This window comes from Enhydra lutris, unplaced genomic scaffold, assembly GCF_002288905.1.
Source record: "Enhydra lutris kenyoni isolate GAN:26980312 unplaced genomic scaffold, ASM228890v2 scaffoldscaffold22, whole genome shotgun sequence".
NCBI lineage: Eukaryota > Metazoa > Chordata > Mammalia > Carnivora > Mustelidae > Enhydra > Enhydra lutris.
The window spans coordinates 28,829,136-28,849,101 of NW_019154106.1; the positions used below are offsets into that span (position 1 = coordinate 28,829,136).

Consider the following 19,966-nt stretch of genomic DNA (forward strand, 5'->3'; position numbering starts at 1 on the left):
ATGGATGGGATTTTGATAGGGATTGCATTAAACGTGTAGATTGCTTTAGGTAGCATATATACATTTTCACAATATTTGTTCTTCCAATCCACGAGCATGGAACATTTCTCCATTTCTTTGTGTCTTACTCAATTTCCTTCATGAGTACTTTATAGTTTTCTGAGTATAGATTCTTTGCCTCTTTGGTTAGGTTTATTCCTAGGTATCTTATGGTTTTGGGTACAATTGTAAATGGGATTGACTCCTTAATTTCTCTTTCCGTCCTGTTGTTGGTGTAAAGAAATGCAACTGATTTCTGTACATTTATTTTATATCCTGACACTTTACTGAATTCGTGTACAAGTTCTAGCAGATTTAGAGTGGAGTCTTTTGGGTTTTCCACACAAAGTATCATATCATCTGCAAAGAGTGATAGTTTGACTTCTTCTTTGCTGATTCAGATGCCTTTAATTTCTTTTTGTTGTCTGAGGCTAGGACTTCTAGTACTATGTTGAACAGCAATGGTGATAATGGACATCCCTGCTGTGTTCCTGACCTTAGTGGAAGAGCTCTCAGTTTTTCTCCATTGAGACCTGACTGATATTCTATTGTGTATATATATACCATATTGTTCTTGTCCATTCAGCTGTCATATGACACTTGGGTTGTTTCTATATTTTGATCTTTTTTCTTTTCTAATATCTGCATTCAATGTTATACATTCCCCTGTAAATATTGCTTTCACTGCATCCCACAGATTTTGAAAAGTGGTATTTTCATTTAGCTCAAAATATTTAAAAATTTCTCCTGAGATTTCTTCTTTGACCCATGTGTTATTTAGAAGTGTGCTGTTTAATCTCGGAGTATTTTGGTTTCTTCAGGCTACCTTTTATTGATTTCTATTTTAATTTTATTATGGTCTGAGAACAGAAATTCTGTCATTTTTATTCTTTTAAATTTGTTAAGTTGTGTTTTATAGTCCAGAATGTGGTCTATCTTGGTGAGTGTTCCATGTGAGCTTGAGAAGAATTTCTAATCTGTTTTTGGATGAAGTAGTCTCTACACTTCAATTATATCAATTTGTTTGATGATATGAAGTTCATCTTTGATCCTTCTGGTTTTCTGCCTGCTGGATCTGTCCATTTCTGATGGAGGGATATTAAAGCCTCCAAATGTAATAGTAGATTGTCTATTTATTTTTGCAGTTGTTAGTTTTTGCCTCTTCTATTTTGGTACTCTTTAGGCATATACACATTAAGACATTGTTATGTCTTCTTGGAGTATTCAATTCTTTATCATTATGTATACCCCACTTTGTCCTCAGTAGCTTTTCTTTCTCTGAAATCTACTCTGTTTAAAATAAATATAGTGATTCCTACTTTATTTTGATTAGTGTTAGAACAGTATATCCTTTTCCATCCCTTTACTTTTAATCAGTATGTGTTTTTATATTTAAAGTGAGTTTCTTGTAGACAACATATAATTGGGTCTTGTTTTTGGATCCACTCTGATAATCTACCTTTTGGTTGTTGTATTTTAGACTCCTGATGTTTGAGGTGATTATTGATATAATTGGGATTAATATGTACCATAATTTTTTGTTGTTTTCTGTTTGTTGCCTTTGTACCTCTTTTTTGTCTTCCACTCTTTTTTTGCTATTTGTGGTCTTAATTGTACATTTTATGATTCCATTTTCTTTACTTTCTTAGCGTTTCAAATGTATTTTTTAAAAAACTTTTTTAGTGCTAGTCCTGGAATTCACAGTGTATCTTCAGTAAACCAAGTTTGCTTTCAAATAACATACCACTTCATGGGTAGTGCATGTACCTTATAACAACAAAACAGTCCTGATTCTTCTCTCCTGTCACTTATATCATTGCTGTCATTCATTTTACTAATACCTAAGCGTACATAATCAAAAGCATTGTTGCTGTTGTTATTTTGAACAAATGGTTATTTTATCAATTTAGAATCAGAAATATTTTATTTACTATCACTTATTCCTTCTCTGATTCTCTTCCTTTTATTAGGTACATCAGAGTTTCTGACCTATATTGTTTTCCTTTTCTCTGGAAAAAAAAAAAATTTTTTTTTTAACATTTCTTATAAGGCAGGCCCACGGGCAACAAATTTGCTCAATATTTGTCTTAAAAAGTCTATTTCTCCTTCACTTTTTAAAAAAAGATTAAAAAAAAGATTTTATTTTTTTATTTGTCAGAGAGAGAGAGAGAGAGAGAGAGCGCGAGCACAGCTGGGAGAGTTGCAGGCAGAAGGAGAAGCAGGCTTCCCACTGAGCAAGGAGCCTGATGTGGGACTCAATCCCAGGCCTTGGGATCATGACCTGAGCCAAAAGCAGACACTTAATTGACTGAGCCATTCAGGCATCCCTCTCCTTCACTTTTTTTTTTTTTTAAGATTTTATTTATTTATTTGACAGAGACCACAGGTAAGCAGAGAGGCAGGCAGAGAGAGGGAGAAGCAGGCTTCCCACTGAGCAGAGAGCCCGATGCGGGTCTCGATTCCAGGACCCTGGGACCATGACCCGAGCCAAAGGCAGAGGCTTTAACCCACTGAGCCACCCAGGTGCCCCTCTCCTTCACTTTTGAAGGATAATTTCAGAGTGTACAGAATTCTAGGTTAGTGGTTTTTTCTCTCAACACTTTAAATATTTTACATAACTCTCATTGCTTGTATGGTGTGTGAGAAGTCAGATTGTAATCCTTTGTTGTTCTGTAGGTAAGGTGGTTTTTTCTCCTCTGGCTTCTTCAGTATTTCTTTAAGTATTGATTTTCTGAATTTTGAATATGATATGCCTAGGTATAAATTTTTTGGTGACTTATCCTTCTTGGTGTTCTCTGAGCTTCCTGGATCTGTGGTTTGGTGTCTGACATTACTTTAGGGAAATTCTCAGTCATTACTGCTTCAAATACTGCTTTTTTTCCTTGTTCTCTTCCTTTTCCTTCTGGTATTTCCATTATGCATATGTTACATTTTGTGTAGCTGTCCCACGGTTGGTGGATATTCTCTTTTGCTTTCCTTAGTTTTCTTTCTCTGTTTTGAGTTTTTGAATTTTGCCATCATGTTAAGTTCATTGATATTCCTCGATCTTATCCATATTACTATTGAGTCCATCAGAGGCATTCTTCATTTCCATTGCAGTGTTTTTGAGCTAAAGCATTTCTTTTTGCTTTTCTTTTTAAAATTTCTGTCTCTCTACCTACATTTTCCATTTGTTCTCCTATGTTTTGTCTACTTTTTCCATTAAAGCATTTATCATATTTGTTTTTTTAAAATTCCACATTTGATAATTCTAATATTTCTGCCATATCTGGCATGGGTTCTGATGCTTGTTCAGTCTCTTCAAACTGTGTTTCTTGACTTTTAGTATGCCTTGTAATTTTTTGTTGAAAGATGGACATGATATACATGTGAAAGGATTTGTAATAAATAGCCTTTAGTAATGTAATGGTAAGGTTCAGGTTGTTGGGGGGGTGGTTGTGAAGTGTCCTATGATTAGGTCTCGTTCTTTTGGTGAGCCTGTGTCACTGGACTCTGAACTTCACAGTATTCCTCAGTTTTTTCTCTCTCTTGGGTAGTACAGCATAGTTGGAGGGGGCTAGATTTGGATAGTACCCTTTCCTGGGGTAGTTTAGGGTCAGGTCCAATAATTTCTTCTGAGATCAGTCTTTGTTAAGAAGAACAGAATGTCCTGACATATTTCAAAATGGTTGCTTTTCCTCTCTTTCCCCTGGAAGTAGGAGGGAATTTTTTTCTGATACTGAGAGAGGTCTTGGAAGTGAAATTCACAAAACTGTGTGTTTGTGTCAGGGAGGGGGTTCCCACTGTGACTCAGTCCTCTGTTTTTTTTTGTTTTTTGCTCTTGTTTTTTTTTGTTTTTTTTTGTTTTTAAACTGTCAGAGTTGTCTATACTGAGCCTCTGGCAGTCAGTCAGTCACAGTTCAGGCTTTCCTACACTGGCACTATTTCCTGCAGAGGTTTCTTTTTGTGGGTTTTTGCTCTGGTAATTTGCCAGTCTGTCTCTCCAGTTGTTGAGGTAGCTATTTGCCTTATGACCTCATTGCTCTGACAGATCTAAGAGGAGTTGTTGATTTTCAGTTTGTTCAGCTTTTACTTGTTGTCAGGATAAAGTGCTATCAGGACAAATTTTAAGCTCCTTACTTGTTAGACTGGAAATAAATCCCCCTATTTTTATATTTAACTATAATTTTATGAAATTAAAATTTTATTAATCTAGAGTAACAGATTTAAGTTTTGAACAGAAGTGTTTTGTGCTGTGAGATAAATAGCATTGTTTCAAGGGAAGCAGGATTACTTAGGATAGAGATTGAAGTGTCTTCTAAATACTAAGCCAGAGTCCAAAGGCCATTAATATTTGTAATACTATTCTATCTAGTTCTTTGGTCTTATAACTACAAATAAGTGGTTTTTTGGACGATCAGAAAGGAAGAGCATAGGAGTGGCTAATAAACATATGTTCCTATCCCTTGAAAGTCTTAATTTTATCTAGCAAACTAGACGGTTTTTATGTAGAAAACATTTATTTTCAGTCACATCCTGGAATATTAAAGATGGCTTTTTTTAATATAAAAAGAAAACCTGTAATTTTAAAATTTGCCTGTAGTTTCAAATCAGAAGGTTGTTAAAAGGACCATTTTTATCAACCTAAACTTCAAATGCAAATACAAATAATTAAATACCGAGACTGAAGAGTTGTGACTAAGCACATTTTTAGTGATGTCTCTTTGATTCATTTATTTTTTAATATATTTTTTTGAAAATTTTCTAATCCATGACTTAATGGATTAATCATATTAATTTAGTGGTTATATTAAAATTTTCATATGCTTTTATTCAGTTTGTTTTTGCATTATTATAAAAGGGTTATACCTTCTAAGTTTCTGTACTAAGTTATGTGGTTTGTTTCATTAAATAAAGACAAATGTTTCATTATAATACCATATTTCTAATGTTAGTTTGAGACTGACCTGTAGATGGAGACGAGGCTCATGTAAATCCATGGAGAGTCACCATTAGTCGTTTAGACTAAAAAGAATATCTTTTTCTTTGCACAAGTAGAATAGTGTTGCTCAGGAGCACAGTTACCCCTTTCCCTGCCTGGGCTAACTAAATGTACTGATATGTTATGCAGTGGTGGCCTCTCTCTCTCGAGAGCATTACAGTTAATGACTATGTTACCAAACAGTTCTTAGAAGAGAGAGTGTATAAAAGGGTAAAGTGATAGAATTTTATTACCTTGAAATTTCCAAGTCTGAGTGGCTAAAAGAGTGAAAAATTTAAAATATATTTTAACAGCTATTTTTAATATTCCAGACATTCTAGGTATAAGTGTATTGTATTTTGTATGTAGTCTTAATTTTCAGCTCTAAGAAAACTTCTTTATTCTTTATTGTCTTTTTTTTAGAAGCTAATTAATTCTAGTAACATTGATTATATCACTCATTTAAAACTTTTGATCCTTAATTTTCCCAAAGATGATAATTTTTATTTTTCTCTTATTCTGTTTTATGATTTTGTTTAGAACAGTTAAGCTATTGGTTTGTGATAAGATGGATTTTGTGTGTGTGTGTGCAAAGTTAAACAGACCAAACTTAGTTGTTAGATTAAACTAGATATTACAGGTCTGAATGTTGGGTTCACCATTATGGCAATCATGAAGAATTCCTGATACTATCTGTGAGCAGCATTCATAACCTCTGCTATTTGTCTGAGTAAACGTCAGAGCACTCAAGGAGATAGTGATATTTAACAGACTACCTTGTACCAGAAAAGGAGGGGTAAAGGAAAAAAGAGCACAATATTTATGACTCTAGGAACTATAAGTTGTAATTTAATGAGATCAAAGCATGTGCTGTTTACTTGCTGCACTAACAGCTTTGAATAAAATGGTTAGAAAACAGACAATGTACTAAAAGTTCAGGATATTTAAAAGCTATAAGGGCTATAAAATCAAAAGCATATTTTCAGTGGATAATCATTTCATGGAGGTCTCTGATTTTAATTTATTATGCTCTTAAGATTAATTAATATATAAGAGAAAAAGAAAGACATAAGAAATGATTAGTTTTTACTTTTGTCAGCCATATACTGAGTTTTCACGCTTACCCTTCCCTTTCCCACTTCCTTGTTGTTTCATAACAATTTTTGTAATAGAAATTGATGCCTTGTAGAGTATCTCCTAGAAAACCTAGCTGATTACAAAGCTCCATGTTTTCAGTTGTTGAAAAGTGTAGAAAGCCATAGAAGTTTGTTGAACTTTGTAACCTTGACAGAAAAAATAACTTTTAGAATAATGAATCCTCGGGACGCCTGGGTGGCTCAGCCATTAAGCATCTGCCTTTGGCTCAGGTCATGATCATTGGGATCCCTCCTCAGCAGGAAGCCTGCTTCTCCCTCTCCCACTCCCCCTGCTTGTGTTCCCTCTCTTGATGTGTCTCTGTCGAATAAAAAAATAAAATCTAAAAAAAAAAAGGAAAAATGAATCCTCTTTTATTAATTCAGAGAATTAAAAGCCACTTGATAGAAATATGTTTTAGCAACATATACTTCTGTTTAATTGTACTTTTATCTGTAGAACTTTGTATTTTAGGATTGAATCTAGAATAGATTACTAGTATAAAACTAGTATAAAAGGCGTCTAATAATTTCTAAGTTGTTTGAATGTTTATTTATTTCTTACAGGTGTATCTTGCTTTAGGAAAACCCAATATAAAAAAATAAAAGTTCAAAGTTACAAATTTTAAAACTACCAATTTAGTACACCAAAAAAGCAACTTGGAAGAAGTTTTTTGAAACACCATTGTATAAAGAAAGATGTACATTATTTTAAGTCCAGTATTATTGGTGGCTTTTTAAAAAAGTAGAGTCAATCGAGCACAAAAGATCATTTTTAATACTTGGATGATATGTGACTAAATACTGGGTAACAATATAAAAATTAGCCAAACATCCCATAAATCTGAGTTGAGATTAAAACTTTGAGGTCCTCTAACAGACATTTTTCCTTTGAATTAACCTCTTAAATTTTTAAGAAGTTAAATTAATTGCTGAAATTACCAGTTTTTTTTTTTTTTAATATCCTTCAGAGTCCGTAGTCAATTTGACCACCATCTCATATTTTCAAATGTTTATCCAGGGTGAAAATAACAAGGTCAATATGTTCTTTTGTTCAATAAGTTTGTTAAGTCAAAGACCCTCTAGTCTAGTGTAATGTTTTATTATACTGTCTTATTTCTGTAATTGTTGTTTTCTAGCATATTCTTGGATCTGTACTTATAATGAAGAATTAACCTATTTTAAAGATTTTTTATTTATTTATTTGACAGACAGAGATCACAAGTAGGCAGAGAGGCGGGGGGCGGGGTGCGGGAAGCAGGCTCCCTGCTGAGCAGAGAGCCCGATGCGGGGGTCGATCCCAGGACCCTGAGATCATGACCCCAGCCGAAGGCAGAGGCTAACCCACTGAGCCACCCAGGTGCCCCTAGAATTAACCTATTTTAAATTCACAAATTTAGGGCTGTCGATTACAACAGTCATGGTTATTTTCTAGCCAAAAAATATGCTGTTCTTTTAAAGTTAATATAATGCTAGTGACTCACCATCTACTAGCTTTATTTTTCCATTATTGTACTGGTCTGTTCACATTTAAACCATGAGCATCTGTCTATATACATGGTGATCTGTCAGGCTGTGGTGGTTACATTGAATGGAGTGAAGCCAGCTGGTTCAATCAGTGATTAAACCATCAGCATTATACTTAAACCTACCACTTTCTATTTAGTCTTACAAACTGACTGTGAACTGTTGTATCATTAATAATACTCTGTCTGGCTCACGTCAACTGCTCTTACTAAATATTTTTATTGCCTTTTTTTTTATCCTGAATAAATCAACCTTTGTGTTCATCAAATCTTATATTAGGTAAAGTCACATTTTTTTTCATAATCATGTTTATCAGTTTTCTTCTTATAGTCATTATAATGTTTAGTTCCTTTTAAATTCATTGAATGTATTAGGCTGCTTTGGGATGAGTATAAAACATGGTACCTTTCCTTGAGGAGCTCATGGTCTACAGGAAAATTCTTATTTTTAGATATGAAAAAGTGAATCTTAATTCTTTAAATAAATAAAAGAATATTTAATTATACCATTATTAAGACTTTATTTTGAAAGTAGAAAAAATCCTAGAATTCCCTTGGATTCACTTAGTGGTAATAACAGGTAGTAGTGCCTGACATGTAGTAGATACTCAACAAATACTTTTTGCATGGAGTATTACACAGCACAAGATTTGTTAGTTTTTAAAAAATTAAATTTCTAATTTACAGATGAGGAACTTGACACAGAAGGAAGTTAAATAAGTTACCTAAAGTTACATAACAAGGAAAATAAAGCCAGGACTAGAACCTAGACAAATTTTGACTCCAAAACCCACAATTTTAACCTTCCTAATAGTGATAGCAGCATAAACAATTTGTCCACATACATTTCTTCTCTTGTTCCCTATTAGAAACCATATATTTATCAAAAAGGGATATTGTTTACTGTTCATACTCCTGAAACAGCAGCTCCTTCTATGTTTTGACTCTCAAGATCTATAGACTAGTGTGTCCCTACCTTGAAACTTTATCATTAAACACTACTTCCTTTGGGCTCTTTCATTGTCCTCTTTCTCCAGCCAGAACATCCTTTTCTGTCTGTACCATGGTGCTCTCAAATCTGTTCTCTCTGCCTCTAGTCCTTCAGTCCCCACTACTGTACGCAGTCCTTTAGTCTCTTCTGCCTACATATATTTCCCTGAATAATATTTCTCATTTATTCTGTTTGTCTTAATTCATCACTTTACCTTTCTCTTTCAAACTAAACCTTCCAACTGTAGTCATCTCAAAGAGGTGCTTGACCCAGACCTGTACGGGCATTGCTTTTCCCCTTTCCCCCTTTTGTTTTTTGGTTTTTATATGAGTAGAATGACCCCTACCTTTCTTGTTTTATATATGTGTAATAAAAATAAGACAATAAATGCATGGAAAACACTTCAGAAAGTCAAACATGCCATAGAAATTTAAGGGATTATTGTTACTTGCAAGTGAAATTTGGTTAAGATTAGGATTAAGGCAGCTTTGTTAGATTCAGTTTTTCTGCACCGCAGACTGTAAGTAGATTATATGTATAGTCTTCTAAGACAATTGAAACACAGACTCATTTACCTTTAAATTCCTTTATCAGATAGGAAAGTCTGAAACTCCTTCTGACTCATCAATTGCTCTTTCTCCTTTCATGCTTGAACTGTTTTCTATTTCTACAACATCCAGTTCCCTCCAAACTATCTTCTTCAGATCATCTTTAAATTTCTTAAAATCATAGGGATTATCTAATCTTGTTTTTGTCTTTGAGCTGCAGAACCCTCAGTTCAAGATGTGGAATCTCCATATTAAAACAAATAAGGTAGAGCTGCTTTTGCTTAAAAGGAAGATTGGAGGAACACTGGAGGTATACTTAAGGGCTCTTTCTCCTCTATTAGCAGCTATTAATGGTGCCCACAGACCGTCTAGGACTTCTCAGAGCACAATTTAAAAACCACTAACTGGATCCAACCTCTCCTTTTTTTTAAAGGGAACTGAAACCTAAAGAGAGTAGGTGAGGGGTGCCTGGGTGACTCAGTTGTTTAAGTGACTCTTGGTTTCAGCTCAGGTCTGATCTCTCAATCGTAGGATTGAGCCCTCGGTTGGGCTCTGCACTCAGTGCAGAGTCTGCTTTAGCTTCTTTTTCCCTCTCTGTCTGCCCCTCCTCACTAGCTTGCTCTCAAATAATTAAATTAATTAATTAACTAACTAATAAAATCTTTAAAAAAAAAAAGAAGGGAGGTGAATTACCCAATGTCAATCATCTTGTAAAAAATATTCTCCATTTATCTTCTATTATACCGTATAATATTTATAACCAGTAATATTCTAAACAACCTGTGTATTTTACAATGTTAGCTGAAATTTTTCTTGCAGTAGACATTGTGATAATTCTGCCAATATTCAGTCCACCTTATATGATCATTCTGTCTCTAAGGCAGTTAATACAATCTCCATTTTTCATGCCAGTGTTTGGTTTAGGAATGAGCCTGTGATCTGGTTCTGGCCAATAAAAAGTTGTTCAAAGAAAAATTTTCTTACTCTTCAGAAGGAGTCCCAGGAAGCGACTTTTGCTATGTAGTATCTAAATTGGCCCCTTGTTGTAGTCCCAACATTGGAAGAAAGAGGATGGTTCCAAGAATGGAAAGTGGAGAAATGAAAATACCCTAGTCTTTGATAATATATAGTCTTTATTAAATTTCCTGAATCCTTATTGAGTGCCTGAATCAACCAACACAAGAACCTCCCCAAATTTTTAGTTTTTTTATTTTAATTTTTTTAAGTTCTTAATTCCAATATAGTTAATATACAGTCTTATATTCGTCTCAGGTGTACAATGTAGTGATTCAACAATTCTATACATTACTCAGTGCTCATCGTGATAAGTGTACTCTTAATCTTTTTCACCTATTTCACCCATCCCCCTCACCAAACTCTCTTCTGGTAATCATCAGTACCTTGGTTTGTCTCTCTTTCTGTATCTCTCTTGCTCTTTTTTTTTTTTTTTGGTCTTTGCTTGTTTGTTTCTTAAATTCCACACATGAGTGAGATCATGTGGTATTTGTCTTTCTGTGGCTTATTTTACTTAGCATTGTATTCTCTGGCTCCATCCATGTCATTGCAAGTGGCAAGATTTCATTATTTTTTATAGCTGAATAATATTCCATAGTACGTGGAATATTTGAGATTTTATACACACACACACATATGTATATGTGTGTATATATATGCATATATATATATCTCTCTCACATCTTTATCCATTTATCTATTGATAAACATGGGCTGCTTTCATAGTTTAGCTATTGTAAATACTGCTGCTATAAACACAGGGGTGCATATATCCCTTTGAATTAGTGTTTTTGTATTTTGGGGGTAAATACCCAATAGTGTGATTGCTGGATCATACACTTCTTTTTAATTTTTGAGGAAACTCCAAACCGTTTTCCACAGTGGCTGTACTGTCCAGTTTGCGTTCTCATCAACAGTGCCTGGTGAGTTGCTCTCTTTTGTCCACATTCTCCCCAACATTTGTTGTTTCTTGTGTTTTTTGATTTTAGCCATTCTAATAGGTGTGAGGTGATATCTCAGTGTAGTTTTGATTGGCCTTTCCCTGATATTGAATCATGTGGAGCATCTCCAATCATGTGGAGAATCTGTTGGCCATCTGTATGTCATCTTTGGAGAAATGTCTTTCATGTCTTCTTGCCCATTTTTTAATTGGATTATTTGTTTTGGGGGTGTTGAGTTTTATAAGTTCTTTATATGTTTTGGATACTAACCCTTTATTGGATTTGTTATTTTCAAACATCTTCTATTCCATACGCTGTCTTTTTAGTTTTGTTGATTGTTTCCTTTGCTGTGCAGAAGCTTTTTACTTTTATGTAGTCCCAATAGTTTATTTTTGCTTTTATTTCCTTTGCCTTGGGGGACACACCTAGAAAAGTATTGCCACAGCTCATGTCAGAGACATTATTGCCTGTGGTTTAGTCTTCTAGGATTTTTATCCATTTTGAGTGTCTTTGTGTATGGTGTAAGAAGGTGGTCCGGTTTTCCCAACACCATTTGTTGAAGAGACTGTCAACAGTTGGATAGTCTCTCCTACTTTGTTAAGATTAATTGACCTTATAGTTGTGGGTTTATTTCTTGGTTTTTTATTCTGTTCCACTGATCTGTGCATCTATTTATGTACCAGTACCGTACTGTTTTCATTACTACAGCTTTGTAATATACCTTGAAGTCCAGAATTGTGATGTCTCCAACAATTTGCTTTTCTTTTTCCAAGTTGCTTTGGCTCTTCAGGGATTCAGGGTCTTTTGTGGTTCCATGCAGATTTTAGAATTGTCGGTTCTAGTTCTGTGAAAACTGTTGTTGGCATATGGAAAGGGATTGCATTAAATGTGTAGATTGCTTTGGATAGTATAGAAAATTTAATAATATTTGTTCTTCTAATCCATGAGCATGGGATGTCTTTCCATTTCTTTTTTCCTCTTCAGTTACTTTCATCACTGTTTTATAGTTTTCAGAGTACAGGTCTTTCACCTCTTTGGTTAAGTTTATTCCTGGATGTTTTATTTTTTTTTGGTATAACAATAAATGGGATTGCTTTTCTTAGTTTCACTTTCTGATGCTTCATTATTAGTGTATAGGAATGTAACAGATTTCTTTACATTGGTTTTGTATCCTGTGATCTTCTGAATTTATTTATCAGTTCTAGTGGTTTTTTGGTAATGTCTTTCAGGTTTCTATCTATAGTATTATGTCATCTGCAAATAGTAAAAGTTTTATTTCTTCCTTACCAATTTGGATGCCTTTTATTTCTTTTGTTGTCTGATTGCTGGAGCTAGGTCTTCTAGTACTATGTTGAATAAATGTGGAGAACCAGGGACACCTGGATGGCTCAGTGGGTTAAGCCTCTACCTTTGGCTCGGGTTAAGCCAACCGACATTGGGCTCTCTGCAGGGAGACTGCTCCCCGCCCCACCCCCCACCGTCTCTTTGCCTACTTGTGATCTCTGTCTGTCAAATAAATAAATAAACTTAAAAAACAAAAAGTGGAGAACCTACCCAACTTTGGACTCCCTGTTATGTGGAAGAATAAATGTCATTATTTGTATGGTCTCTGATACTTGTAATCACAGCATCCTGTTACTGATACTTGGTGTTTTTAGTTACAGAATAATATTGTGTTTTGTAAAAAAAAAAAAAAAATAGATGTTTAAAGTACAAAATGTGTTTATTTTATAACATCTGTATGATAGCTTGCTTTTTAAGGGTCTTTTGGTACAAATTCCTTTGGCTCCCTGATTACCTTTTTTCTTTCATTCCTCCGAAGTTCTATCCTGTGGTCTCTTTCAGTGAGTTCTCATATCTGTGATTCAGTCATTCACTTCATGCAGATGACTTTATATTTGCGGCCTTACGTTTTCCTCTATCTCAGTTCTATATTTTCAGCTGCCTGAAGGTCATCTCCTTTTATGACATACTGTAATTTCAGGGTCAGCAGGGCACATACTGGATTGATTCTTCATTCTCCATCTCTCTCCTTTCTCCTTCCACATCCCCCCAAATCCATGCAGCTCTCCTTTCAAAGAAAATCCTCTTGCTGACTGTGAAGATGAACCATTGCTGGAACACTGAAACTTCTTTTGAGGGAATTTTCTCATGTAACCTTCTATAATTTGAAAAAATATGAATGAAGGACTTTTTAAAAAATATAATTTAATATAATTAATATAATTTCATATATTTTTTAATATAACAACCTATGGCTCAGGCATAATGATTTGTGCTTTTTTGGCTTTCTTAATAGTCGCAGAACATTGTTCATCACTGTTTCTTGTTGTCTTAATATATTTTCATCTATTTCTTCAGTGAAGCAGACTTCCGATTTCCTTTCCATTGTCATGCTTTCTTTTTCACATTTCATGGTTTTTCTTTTCATTTCTTTTAGCTTCACTTAGATATTCTGGAATAATCTTTTTCCTTCATTCTCTTTGTCTATTCAATTATATTTTCCTTTAGAATATCTCATATTTGCCATTCTTCATTTCTTAAAATATAGACATTTATCATCTCATGCCTGGATTGATAAAATAGCGCCTTAGCCAGTGTTCTTTTTTTTTTTTAAAGATTTTGTTTATATGTTTGACAGACAGAAATCACAAACAGGCAGAGAGGAAGGCAGAGGAGTGGGGGAAGCAGGCTTCCTGCTGAGCAGAGAGCCAGATGCAGGCCTCTATCCCAGGACCCAGGGATCATGAAGGCAGAGGCTTTAACCCACTGAGCCACCCACGTGCCCCTAGTCAGTGTTCTTTTATCTGGTTTTTATTCATTCTTTTTTTAAGGTGTTTATTTATTTGAGAGAGAAAGTGAGCAAGAGAGAGCACGCATGAGCATGAGAGGGAGAAGAGGGAGAAACAGTATTCCCTGCTGAGCAGGGAGCTTGATGTGGGTTTCAATCCTGGGATCATGACCCAAACTGTGAAGGCATGTGCTTAACTGACTGAAGCACCCATGCGCCCTTGGTTTTTATTCATTCTTGTTGCCAAACTATTACTGTTTTACTAGTTCATTGCTTCTATGTGCCTGATACACTAGATACTTAGTATATAGAGAAGGAATGGTAGATTGAATACTTCTCTTTTGCCTACCAAATCAAGTCCCAAATTTTTTTCCAGCTTTATTAAGTTATAATTAACATATAACATTGTGTAAGTGTAGGTGTACAACATACTGATTTAGTCCCATACTTTTTTTTTTTTAAGATTTTATTTATTTATTTGACAGAGAGAGATCACAAGTAGGCAGAGAGGCAGGCGGAGAGGGAGCGAAGCAGGCTCCCCGCTGATCAGAGAGTCCGATGCGGGGCTCGATCCCAGGACCCTGGCACCATGACCTGAGCTGAAGGCAGAGGCTTTACCCACTGAGCCACCCAGGTGCCCCTGTCCCATACTTCTTTAATTGACTTTTTATAACTTCTGTGGTCTGGCCCCATTCTATATCTTCAACATCATTTCCTACTACTTCTTAAGCATCTTCTGTTCTATTTAATGCAAAATCTTTGTTGCAATTGTCATAATTCTTCATTATTCCTTCCTTTTTGCCTTTGCTCTCCTCCATAGCCCCTCCCCACACTTAAAATCCCTTCTTTCAGTTTATTTGTATTGAACAGGATTGAGTCAGGAAATAGATGGCACCTTGGAATGGGTAAAAGAGAAAAATTTGATGAAGCAGCTGTCTACAAAGTTATGGGCAGAGTTCAGGGAAACCAGGAGGAGGTCTGAAGCACCACAGGGATAGAAGCAGTGGGGGAATGATTATACCACATAAACCTGAGGGGGCAAGGGACAGAAGCAGATAGTGGGAACCTGGAAAGAGGTGTAACCTTTGGTAAAGGTAGAGAGCTATTGTCATTTTGTGGTCATGTGGGGAGGAAACAAGGAAATACCTCAATCTCTCTGTCTTCCCAGCATACTGATTTGCTGGTGCCTTCCAGAGATTGAAGCCAACGAGGAGTCAGAGGGCAAGAAGAATTGTTTGCTATATCCACAGATATCAACACAAAGGGGACAAAGCAGTGTGAAGAAAGGGTGGAGAGTGAGTCAGGACAGACAAATGGAGGATATCTGGTATACTACTCAGTCTTCAATGCATACCTCTTTTGTTCAGACTTCTTTCATTATTCAGTACTTGCTGATTGTTCTCTTTGTATCAGCCACTAATTTGTCTGCCTGCTTTTCTAAGAGTCAAGTCCTCTCTCTTGACCCATGCCTGGTTACTTTAGCAGTCGTTTATGCAATGCACATATCTGAAAGGAACATGTGAACTAAAACCATTAATCCTTTCTCCTGGATTGTGAACTAGGTATTGAGTTATGGGTGAGTTTTCATGTGGCATCTGAAGCTATAACATGTAGAACTCTGGACATATTGGCAGCCCTATTTTCTGCTGCTTGCTTTTCAGCTTCCTAAACATTACACTCTTGATTTTCCACCTACCTCAGTTGACTGTACTTCTCAGCCTTCCATAGTAGCTTCTTCTGGAATCCATGCATGTTGGAGTTCTTTAGGACACAGTCATTTGCCATCTTCTCTCTTCTAACTAATAACTGAGTGATTGCCCTTATTTCCATTGTTTTATATACTGTTACATACTACACTATATATATGTATATCCTGTACACTGATACTTTAAGAAATATGTGTTTACTTTAGAAAAAAAGAGAAAATTCTAATCAGTACAATGAAGACAATAACAGTTTCTTGTAATCTCACCACCCTAATGAATTAAACTTTTTTTTCTACAAAAGAGCTATTTGTTGTTATTATTTATTCAGTTCTTATATACAGTCTTTTAAAAACTAAAGTATATCAGTCAGGATTCTTAACTCTAAGATGATTTTTGTCAGCAAAGGAATTTGGATGTTGGTCATCTCAGACTTAGAAAATGGTCAGAAACAAGGGAAGCTATGCAGTATCCAAGACCACACACCATAAAACCAACTTCCGCACGGACCATTATACATTGTAGGTTGTACTGTCACTGTTGACTATCGTGGATGCTGCTTCTGCTTTAGTGGTACCATTGTTGTCCATGGAAATGTGATGTTATACCATTGTCCCTAAAGCCTATAGCAGAAGGATTTGTAGCAGTTCTTGTTCTTTGTGATATTGTTTCCTGATCCAATATCCAGGATGGGTACATCTGATTAGCAGAATCTAGCCTCATGCTTAAAAAGCTACTATCTGGCATTTCTGGCTCTTCTAGTGGACAGTGGACTCATAATGTAGAATTCCTCCAAAATTTAATAGGAGGTCAGATACTATGTAGTTAAAAATGTGAAAATTGGGTTTTTGAATATTTAATAGAGTCAGTATCCACAGAACAGCAGAATAATAAATTACACACCAATTCAGAAGTTGGTATTTCAGAATTTTAATGTATTTGGATGATAGCTATTAAGCTCAGTGGACATGTAACTTCACAAATGAAGACTTCTTTTGTACCTTCCTCAATTCTAATGATCTGTAATGATGCTAGAGTTATTTTTCTGAATTACAAATCTTATATCTTTCTCCTACTCAAAATCCTTCAATTATTAATTCCTCATTGCCTATAGGATAAAATTAAATCTCTTTTTATCTTGGCCTATAAAGCCCTTTCAAATACTTGAATCCTGTCAGATTTCTAGCCATAACCATGAATACTCTACTCAGCTCCCTCATCCATTACATATTAGCTCCAGCCGTAACCTATTCTGTTTCCCTGAAAAGTGCCATACTGTTTCATGTTTCTGTACGTTTGTGCATGCATAGTCTTTTTGTCTGGAATGGCTACTTTTTTGTCCTCTTTGCAAGTTTATCTTTAAAGGCTCAATTAGATTTAAAGACTTAAAGACTCAAGGCAGAGGCCCCAACCCATTGAGCCACCAGGCACCCCAATCTTTTTCTTTTTTATGCTTCTATACATTTCTGTACTATAACCCTCATCACATTAGATTATGATTATTTCTCGCATAAATTTTTCTTATTAGGTGCTAAGGAACTGGGAAATCGATAATCTTTTATTATTTTTTATCTCTATAGATTTTTTTTGAATAAATAATAAATAAAAATACCCTACTTCTGGTGGGTTAGTTATTTTGGTTAGAATGCTCTTTTTAGGGAAAAAAATCATGCATTCTATCCCTATAGCATTCCCACCTTGGCTAATTATCTTGTAAGGGAACTAGGGAAAATAGACCTTTATGGATCAGTAGTATTATCTTGATATGTGAAGTACAATAAATTATAATGATACGTTTAAAATGGACTTTAAAACTGTCAAAAAATATCTCGCTTTGATAAAATGTTTATATTGAACTTACTGTTTATATTTCTTATGTTAAGGAACTAGAAAAAGTTACGTCAGACTTGATAAAGTCCAAGGTCACATGTCAACATAAGATGGGAGAAGAAAACATCCATTTAACAATTAAAGAACAGAAATTTCAAGAACTTCAGGAAAGATTCAACATGGTATTTAATCAAATATATTCATGTTTATATAGTGTTTTTGTAAAATGAGAATTTCAGGTTTATAATATTAAAATGTTCCTTCTTGGTAAAGTTAACATACATAGTAAAAAAAAAGATACCGTGAATTATTTTTCATTATTAGGCAATTTTTGCCATTATCAGCAAGAATTTAAGACAATAAAATTTGTCTGTAAACCATTGTATTTCTACTCTCATATAATATCAGGTAATCTGTGGTACAGTGGCATCTCCAGAAAAGCTTTTGGAGATGAGAATTTTGTAATTTTTTGACATGAATATTTATAGATTTGCACAGCAGCCTGTGTTGGGCATCTCATACCACCTTTATTTCACTAGGAGCCACTACTTCACCAGCAAACAAATGTTGGTACTCTGGGGTAAGAAGGGGTCATGACTCTCCTAAACATATGGATCACTGAATTAAATGTAGAATTTGCTGAATTTTATATCATAACTTGAAAATTACTCATTTTTTAAAGGAGTTGGAATTAAATAAGAAGATTAATGAAGAGATCACACATATTCAAGAAGCAAAAAAGGCAAGCAATCATAAGATATTTTGGGAGCCAGTAAATATTTTTTAAAACCAGGTATAATATGGGAAATAAATTAAGTTAAATAACAAATGGAATCATGTTTAGGTCAATTTCCTGGCACATAGTAAGCACTCAGAGCCTATTGAATGGATGCACATGTATCTTTTTAACCAGGTTTCACATATGCTCCATTAAAAAATAAAGCCAAGGAATGAGGAAAGGTTTGTCCAAGGGTACAAACTTCAGGTATGAGATGAATAAGTTCTGGGGGTTTAATGTATAGCATGATGGTTTTAGTTAACAAAATTGTGTTATATATTTGAATGTTAAGAAAGTAGATCATTAAAAAAAAAAAGAGAGAGTAGATCATAAATGTTCTCACCACACACAGAAAAAAGGTAATTATGTGAAGTGATAGAGATATTAATTAATCTTATTAGGGTAATCATTTAGCACTATATGTATCTATCAAATCATGTTGTACAACTTGTGTTTACAAAATGTTATTTGTCAATTATGTCTTTTTTTTTTTATAATTTTTTTATCCATTTGACAGAGAGAAATCACAAGTAGGTAGAGAGAGGGGGGAAGCAGGCTCCCTGCTGAGCAGAGAGCCCTATGTGGGGCTTGATTCCAGGCCCCTGAGACCATGACCTGAGGCAAAAGCAGAGGCTTAACCCACCGAGTCACCCAGGCGCCCCTGTCAATTATGTCTTAATACATTTGGAAAAATATTACATTAAAATATTTGATAAATAAATAAAAAGAGTAATAAATCAGTTTTTTCCTTGATAATTTAGACCATTGGTACCCTAGCAGATAATTATTGAAATGTATGTATGCTTAGAGCATGCATTTATAGGATGTTATACTCTCATTTGAATCTATTTGATATTTATAATTCCTCTATTTAAAAAAGATCTGTGAAAGAAAAGTTCTCCTGTTTTTTTTTCCCTCTGTTTTTCTGTTTTTCCTCCATTTTATTCTGAATACATACTGTGACATCCTAGCTCATTAGCAATACGACATTTCAGTAATGATAGATTTACTGTTTTTAAGACAAGCCAACAAAAGATTTGGTTTTAAATGCTTCACATTTTCCAGTAGTGTCTCATAATTCATGGTCCATTTCAAAAAACTATTAGTTATTTGAAAAACTCTTGGATATAACAATCATATAATATAATTATTTTATATATTTAGTATAATTTTATATATTTAGCAAAATGTGCTACTAGTTTATTTCACTCTTATTTATTATGATGTTGAAATTAAACTATAAAGATAAGTTAAGAAATTAGAAAATGTAGTTTAAGAATGAATTTAGAAACATACCTACAGTCTTAAAATTCTTCCAACTGATATACCATATTTATACTTTTTTAAAGGATATCATCATTTCTTTCCAATGTATGCAACAGTTACTTCAGCATCAAACTCAAGTTAGTACTGAACTGGAAGCAAAGTTGAAGATGTTAAAAGAAAAGAATCAGGTTGTATATAGAGATATAGAAAATATATTTTCATTTAAGGAGCTTTACCTGTCTAGTTGCATTTATCTGCCCAACTTTATCCAAGATCATTTTGATTTTAGGGGTAAGATATGGCCTTCTTCATCAACTTGGTATCAATGTCTAGAGTAATGAACTTTTTTTTTAACATTTAAGTTACTATTTAAATGTTCAATTTTATCAAGTATCCGACTTTATTTTGTAACAGATTGGATGGGATTCTTTTTCTTTGTCTTAGAA

General features: G+C 34.4%; 1 protein-coding gene across 1 annotated transcript in view; it reads left to right on the top strand.

Annotated features, from left to right (window-relative positions):
- LOC111149828 (coiled-coil domain containing 73) overlaps positions 1-19,966 on the top strand; it is a 136,647-nt gene that overhangs the window by 86,000 nt on the left and 30,681 nt on the right. The window contains exons 9-11 of the mRNA XM_022507119.1: positions 17,530-17,658; positions 18,159-18,218; positions 19,604-19,708. Coding sequence (XP_022362827.1) covers positions 17,530-17,658; positions 18,159-18,218; positions 19,604-19,708 — 294 coding nt within the window. The remainder of the gene's footprint in view (positions 1-17,529; positions 17,659-18,158; positions 18,219-19,603; positions 19,709-19,966) is intronic.